Raw genomic sequence first — 7417 nt, forward strand, 5'->3', positions numbered from 1 at the left:
AAGGAGCTCACACACACACACACACACACACACACACACACACACACACACACACACACACACACACACACACACACACATCCCTGCCCCCACCCTATAAAGCATTTGGAGTCCAGGCAGTTTACCAATGGCCAGATCAGAGTGTATTTAAATATTGGCACTGTAGATACATCATGACATTAACAGACATATACAACTGTTCATCACAAAAACCACCAAACAACACAAGACCACGGAAAAAAGGAGAGTAAAAGAAGGAAGAGAAGCCCTGTTCATCCATCCACCATTTCAGATGTAGAGCTCTACCCCTTTAGACCCCAAACACACACATACATACATACAGAAGTCCATCCGCGTGGTTACACACACACAAATAAACACACGTCAGTCTCTTTGGGGTCAGAGTGTGTCGGGTCTCCTTCCCTCCTAGTAAAAACAGTGAAACACAGGATGTAGAGTCTCCATGCTGGAGTCCTTCCATCAGAGCAGAGACTATGGCAGAGGTTTAGAGAAACGATGATGGAACGTTGTGTAGAGCTGTTTTAGCACAGCTGTGGTCAGGGGTGGACTTGGACCAGAAATTGGCCCTGGCATTTCTAACACAGGCCCATTTCTTTCCTCAAGGCCCACACACTGGCCCCTTTTTTTCCCTTGAGGCACCCATTATTAGCCAAATAGTGATCTTTTTGCGTGAAAAAAGTTAGATAGGCCCACTGGGCTTAAAATGGACCAGCCCATCTGGAATTTGCCTAAAATGTCAGATTGCCAGTCCGCCCCTGGGTGTGGTTGTGGGTCTGTGGTCCTGGCTAAAAGCCTGAACGTTAGAAAACACTGATGGAACATTAGTAACGTTGTCTTAACTGTTTCAATGTTGTGGTGAGGTTATGGGTCTGTGGCTGGAGTTGGAGTCTATGTACAGATGCTGGTAATTCAAGAGCTGATGCTGTAGTCCACTTCTCTCATATAGCACACACAGAGCGAAGGGTGTATGGTTTCGGGGATAGGGGATTAATGTGTTTAGCGTTGGGGGTGGAACTTTTCCATTAGGCCCCGCCTCTCTGTTCCTCAGCGTCTGTCACTCCTCCCACAGCTTCTCTAGGCCACTCCCTCTTTCCAGCTGTGTCTGTGTGTCTGTGTGTGCGCCTTTGTGTGTGTGTTGCAGTTGGCTTTTGATTGTCATAGCTGGAGAACTGAAGATCTACTGTCCAGAGTTAGCAGATAAATTCTGATCCATCATCTTGTCTCTGAAAGTCTCTCCTTAAAAAAAGTTTACAAATCTGAAAAAAGTTGAGATTTAATGGACCTGAAAGAGAGAGAGAGGGAGAGAGAGAGAAACCGTAATTATGATGTGATTGTTAGACAGTAAAACCTTTACATAGCTAAATGGATGAAACTGATGTTAATACATGTCTTTAGGTGTTGTGTCTAACCCTTCAGTAGAGAGAGAGTAGATCATCTTGTGTCTAACACATTAGTAGAGAGAGAGTAGATCATCTTGTGTCTAACCCTTCAGTAGAGAGAGAGTAGATCATCTTGTGTCTAACACATTAGTAGAGAGAGAGAGTGGGTCCTCTTGTGTCTAACCCTTTAGTAGAGAGAGAGAGTGGGTCCTCTTGTGTCTAACCCTTTAGTAGAGAGAGAGTAGATCCTCTTGTGTCTAACCCTTTAGTAGAGAGAGAGTAGATCCTCTTGTGTCTAACACATTAGTAGAGAGAGAGAGTGGGTCCTCTTGTGTCTAACCCTTTAGTAGAGAGAGAGTGGGTCCTCTTGTGTCTAACCCTTTAGTAGAGAGAGAGTAGATCCTCTTGTGTCTAACACATTAGTAGAGAGAGAGAGTGGGTCCTCTTGTGTCTAACCCTTTAGTAGAGAGAGAGAGTGGGTCCTCTTGTGTCTAACCCTTTAGTAGAGAGAGAGAGTGGGTCCTCTTGTGTCTAACCCTTTAGTAGAGAGAGAGTAGATCCTCTTGTGTCTAACCCTTTAGTAGAGAGAGAGTAGATCCTCTTGTGTCTAACCCTTTAGTAGAGAGAGTAGATCCTCTTGTGTATTACCTGCAGCTACAAGCTGGTGACACTGAAGCTGTCATCGCTGGGGGGGTCTAGTAGCTGACAGAGCACCCCTCCTCCTCCTCGAAGCGGGGGCTGTGGGTGGTAGCGGGGGTGCATCCCAGGGTACGGGGGGTAACCCATGTCCTCAGAATGCGGCGAGGATGCCAGGGGAGGCTTGTGGTGGGGGGAGGGGTACGGGGAGAGCTGCAGGGGGGCTGGTCGCAGCCCTGAGTTGAGGTGGGGAGGCAGGTCCCGTTTGTGAGGTTGTGTGGGCATTGCGCTGTGAGGGGGGCGTTCCTCATAAAGCAGGGGGTGAGTGTGGGAGTGGGGGGAGAGGTTAGGGTGGGTGTGAGTGTGTGGGGAGAGGTTAGGGTGGGAGTGTTGTGTGGTGTTGGGATGGGGGTGGGGGTAAGTGTTCGGGTGGGGTTGTGGATGAGGATGAGGATGTTGGTTCTGGTTTGAATGAAGGTGTGTGTTGATGTGCGGATGTGTATTGATGTGGGGGTTGGTGTGTGTGTGTGGGTTGGAGTTGGGGTTAGGGTGTGTGTGTGGGCTCAAGCTTGTCTGAGATGTGTGTGGACTCATGTTTGCATGAGGGTTGCTGTTAGGGTGTGTGTGTGTGTTGGTGTGTGCGGTAGTGTGAGTGTTAGGGTGATTGTTAGGGCTAGCGTGAGGGTTAACATTAGCGTGTACATGTGTGTTGCCGTGTGCATTAGCATGTGTGTGTGTAGTGGTGTGTGTGTTAGCGTGGGGGCTGCTGCTGAGCGATGCCCCTCCGTACCAATAGGGGGAGCTACAGTAGCTGGGAGAATCATACTGGGAGGGGAAGTGGTCCTTGGAAACGGTTGCCAGGTTACGATGGGGGGGGCTCAGCGCTGTTCCACAGTGTGGCAGTAACCGTGGCGATGGTGAGCAGGAGGGGGAGAAGGAGGCGGGGGGAGGAGCAGGAGTGAGAGGAGGGTGGTAGGGCTGGGGAGCGGGGGATAGTTTGGGAGGATAGGAGGAGGATGTGGAAGTCATTCCAGGGGAGAGAGAGGAGGATGAGGCCTCACCTGGGAAGAGGGCTGTGTAGTGCTCCTCTGAGGACGGGGTGGAGGGGTGGGCGGAGTAAGGGCACGGGGAGGGGTACTCACATGGCTCGGTGGGGTAGCCGAGATGTGAGGTGGGGTTAGGGAGGGGGGAGAGGCTGCTGCTGTCTCCACTGTAGTAGTCAAGGCCTTCCTGGAACAACCCCCCCTGAGCAGCACTCCCTCCACCTCCAACCCCACCCCCAGCAGCCTTGCCCTTCTTCCCCCCTGGGGGGCGCTCTCCAGGGGATGGGTACAGCCCCCCTCCTCTGCCTCCTCTTACCCCCCTGGCCTGCCGTCCCCCCATTCCACTGCGTTTTCCACCAGAACCCTGGGTTGGGGTGGAGGGCTGGGTCTGGCTTGGGGGGCTGGTGGGAGAGTCTGGGGTGGTCCCTGGTCCTGCTCCTGGTCCGCCACCACCCTCCTTCTCCGTTTGGGGTTCGGCAGCATTCCGTTTCCTGCGCCCCCGGCTGGGCTTCCCCTGCCCCTGGAAGAGAACGTTCTGGCTCCAGTTGTAGGAGGGGCCTGAGGCGCTCTCATGCCAGTCCATCATCAGCTTCTCCAGACTTGATAGGCTGGACTGTCCTTGACCTCCCTCTCCACCAATAGGAAGAGACTCCCTCCCTCCACCCTGCCTGTAAGCCCCACCTCCGGAGCCTGACCCCGAGCCTCCGCCACTGACCCCACCTCCTGACCCGGTGACCCCTAGGTGGGAGGAGTCAGAGGAGGACTCTGATAGACTCTCGAGGAAGGGTTGTCGCTTGGCCTTCTGGGGGGTGTAGTTGGAGATGTCCAGGATGTCTTTGGGCTCGCTGGGGCCTGGGTCACTGTAGCCTCCTGGGTAGCCACCATAGCCTGGCCTGCAACACACACACAGCAGAGGATCAGTTTCAGCAAGGCAAACCACAGAAACTCAAACCTTGATAACATAAGTACGTATTTGGGACCCAAGGTGATTTTGTAGATCAGGGTTCTGAGCAGTCCAACTGCAATGTAGCGTAATGTATCTCAAACACAATACACACTTATAAGAGGTTAGGGTAGGATTGTAGTACAGCTCTCTAATCCAAATTTTGTGGTTCCAGGTAATTTAGACCTACCTGAAGCTACTTACCTGTAGTTACTCTGGTTGGAGGGGTAGTGTCTGTATCCCTCTGGGGAAGATGAGGAGGGGAAGGGGCTGTTTTTGGCCATGGCCATATACCCCCCTCTTCCTGGAGAAGATGGTCCAACCTGCCCAAGGTAGCCCCCATAGCCCCGCTTGGAAAAACTGGAATATCCCATCTGACCCTGGCCCACGGGGGTGGCCGTGGAGGCCTTACTCAGCCCGGCTGCCCCATAGGCTGCGAAGCTGCAGTCTGCGGGTCTTTGTGGCGCTGCGCTGCCCCCTGCAGGAGAGGAGGAGGAATAGCCAGGTGTGTAGTGACCGTAGGAGGAGGAGGAGGGATGGGAGGAGCTGGGGGAGCAGGACGGAGGGAGGGAGGGAGGGGTGGACTTGGGGAACGAGGAGGAGGTGGGGGAGTTCTGGGACAGGTTATAACTGTAAGGAGGTCTGGAAGAGGAGGAGGAAGAGGGATGATGTAGGGTTGGGTTCTCCCTTGGCTCTCCTTTGGGGCTGCGTTTGGGGAAGGCTGGGGACCAGCGAGGGCCTGGGCCGCGGGCAGGGCTGGAAGAGTCATAGCCCAGGGTGGGAGGAGGTTTCCTGGGGTCGGGGCGAGGGGAGGAGATGTCCAGGAGGTCTGAGGAGTTGTCAGAGTCCAGCAGGGAGCGGAAATATCCGGCGAACAAACCCTGCGCCTCCTCTCCACCTCCACCGCCTCTGCTGCCGCCAGGGCTGCCGTACGCACTCCCTCTCCCCCCCTCACAGGACAGGAAGCCCCCCCCCGGGGAGCCACAGACCTGGTACCCTCCTGGCCCTCTCTCCCTCATGCCTCCCCCTTCCTCCCCCCAGACACCTCCCCCATTAAACCAGTCTTGTTGCAGCTGCCCCCCTGCCTCCCCCTTTAGAACCCCGTTCTTGCGTGAGCGTCGTTTCTTAACCGGCTTCCCCCCCTCACCCCCAACCACCATCTCCCCCACTGCAGCCCCTCCTCCCCTGCCTCCCCCACCCTTCCCTCGTTTCTTGAGTAACCCTGGTTCTGACAGAGCGGGGGTCACTTTCCTTTTCTTTCCGATCGTCTCAAAAAAGTCACTGAAGGAGCTCTTGAAGCCCTCTCCGCCGGCTCCTCCTGCTCCTCCCCCTGCTCCTCCTCCCCTGCCTCCAACACCTCCCCCCCTGCCTCCCCTGCGTCTGAACCCTGTGAGTCGGTGTAGCAGGGCGGAGATCCCAGGGTTGTCGGACGGCGTGTGAAAGCTGTCCGGTTCGCTGGGTGTCCAGCAGCGTGGTGGGGAGCAGCGGCCGGTGGCCGGCGGTTGGCGGTTGAGGAATGCCAGTTTGGACAGAACGTCTCCGTACTCCGTCTTCACGTCGTTGGTGTCGTTCACGTACGACGGTTGCGGAGACGGGAGCTTGGCCCGCCGGCGCCGACGAGGTTTCTTGGGCTCGCCATTCCCACCGGTGGTTTTATCCGGCGTTCCAGGTACAACCTGTTTGGGAGGTCGGCCACGGCGACGTTTCAGGATCACCGGAAGTTCTCCAGGCGGGAACATGACCATCACGCTCTTCCCGTTGTTCTTCATACGGAGGAGCGCAGTCGGCTCTCGGACTACCGCTGTCCCCCCCTCGGCTCCCTCCAACCCGCCATCGCCACCTGCCCCGCCCTTCTCAACTGTCTCCATGGAGGAAATCTTGTAGCTCTTCTGGCGTCGGCTGAGGTTAACTGGGATACGAGCTACCTTCACCACGATACGCCTCACCTGGGGAACAAACACAAACAAACAAATATTATTTCCCGGGTGAAATCTAGTTGTCAAGTGATGTCAAATCAACATGACAAGATGGGTTTTGGTTTCTTTTGACTGCTATGTGATTAATAATATCATAGAACTTGAACTTACACCAACAAACCGGCGTTTCCGTTTGGTGGGGGGATCTAGTTCACCAGGCTCCTCCTTCTTCACTGACGGCCGGGGCACTGTATTGGTCAATGGACGAGGCGAGGGATTGGTTGCTGGTCTGGGATTGGTTGCTGATCTGGGCAAAGGTTTGGGCGAGGCTTTCATCGATGGTCTAGGTTGGGATTTTGGTTTGGCATTGGTTGAAGATTTGGGTTGGGGTTTGGTTGAAGTTCTATGTTGGGGTTTGGGCGATGGCCGGGGGGCGGAGTGAGAGGAGGGGCGTGATGAGGGGTGTGTTGAGGGGAGTGGTGCTACTGGTACGGGTGAGGCTGCAGGCTTGGAGGCTGCAGGCTTGGAGGCTGCAGGCTTGGAGGCTGCAGGCTTGGAGGCTGCAGGCTTGGAGGCTGCATACTCCTCCACTGTGGGGCGCTCTACCTTCACATGTACACTCACCCTCTCTTTCTCCTCTTCCTCCTCCCTCTCCTCCTCCTCCCTCTCGCTCTCCCTCCCTCCCCTCCTTTCTCCATCCTCAGTGCATCGGCGGATGCGGGAAGACTTGCGTAGCTGGCAGGGGAAGCGAGGTCGACCGGAGCTACGAAGCGCATACTTTCTCTCACCTTCGACAGGTACAGGGGAGGGGTCTACAGGGCCTGGACCAATAGTAGAAAGGTCTGGACAAGCTGGACCGATAGGAGAAAGGCCTGGAGGATTTGGACCAATAGCTCTTGAGGGTTTAGAGAGATCTAGAGGTGTTGAACTAATATTAGGGGCAGGGCTAATGGCTGGGGCCATGTCTCTGTTTGCAGAGTGTGGAGGAGCGGGGCTGCAGGGAGAGAAAGCAGCTTGCTGATTGGTGCAGGCTGAATGATTGAGAGGCAGGAGGACCTGTCGCTGAGGTGATCTGGTGTGTGTCTCTGGTGATGAATCAGTTCTGGGCTGCTCTGGACCGGCAGAGTCCAAGTGTGTGTGAGCATCCATTTGTCTGTGAGCACTTGTGTGTGTGTGAGCGTCCATGCACGTCTCTGCGGGTGTCTGCATTTGGATGTCCTTGTGTGTCTGCATGCCTATGACGGTCTGTCCAGGGGTGTGTGTTGGAGCGTCGTTGCGTGTGTGTGTCTCTATCTGCCTCCGTCTGCGTGTTCCAAGGACAGGCCTCCTGTGCAGGTGAAGACCGTTAGACAGGGAGGGGGGCGAGGGGGAGGGTAAAAGTTCAATGGTCTCCTGAGCTCCAGCCTCAGCGCTGGGTTCCACTGTGACCTCCTCCTGTACCCCTACAGCCCTTTCCCCCTCAAACGCCACCCGCGCCCC

The 7417-nt window shown here is 55.3% G+C and overlaps 1 protein-coding gene across 1 annotated transcript; it reads right to left on the reverse strand.

Annotated features, from left to right (window-relative positions):
* Positions 1-120: 120 nt before the first annotated feature.
* LOC139554993 (transcription factor Gibbin-like) lies at positions 121-7409 on the reverse strand. Its single transcript, XM_071368344.1, has 4 exons — positions 6110-7409; positions 4227-5968; positions 2049-3972; positions 121-1303 (listed from the first exon to the last, which is right to left on the reverse strand). The coding sequence occupies exons 1-3, from the start codon at positions 7169-7171 to the stop codon at positions 2055-2057; spliced, it is 4722 nt and encodes a 1573-aa protein (XP_071224445.1). The 5' UTR covers positions 7172-7409; the 3' UTR covers positions 121-1303; positions 2049-2054.
* Positions 7410-7417: the final 8 nt, after the last annotated feature.

Source organism: Salvelinus alpinus, chromosome 26 (genome assembly GCF_045679555.1).
Source record: "Salvelinus alpinus chromosome 26, SLU_Salpinus.1, whole genome shotgun sequence".
Lineage (NCBI taxonomy): Eukaryota > Metazoa > Chordata > Actinopteri > Salmoniformes > Salmonidae > Salvelinus > Salvelinus alpinus.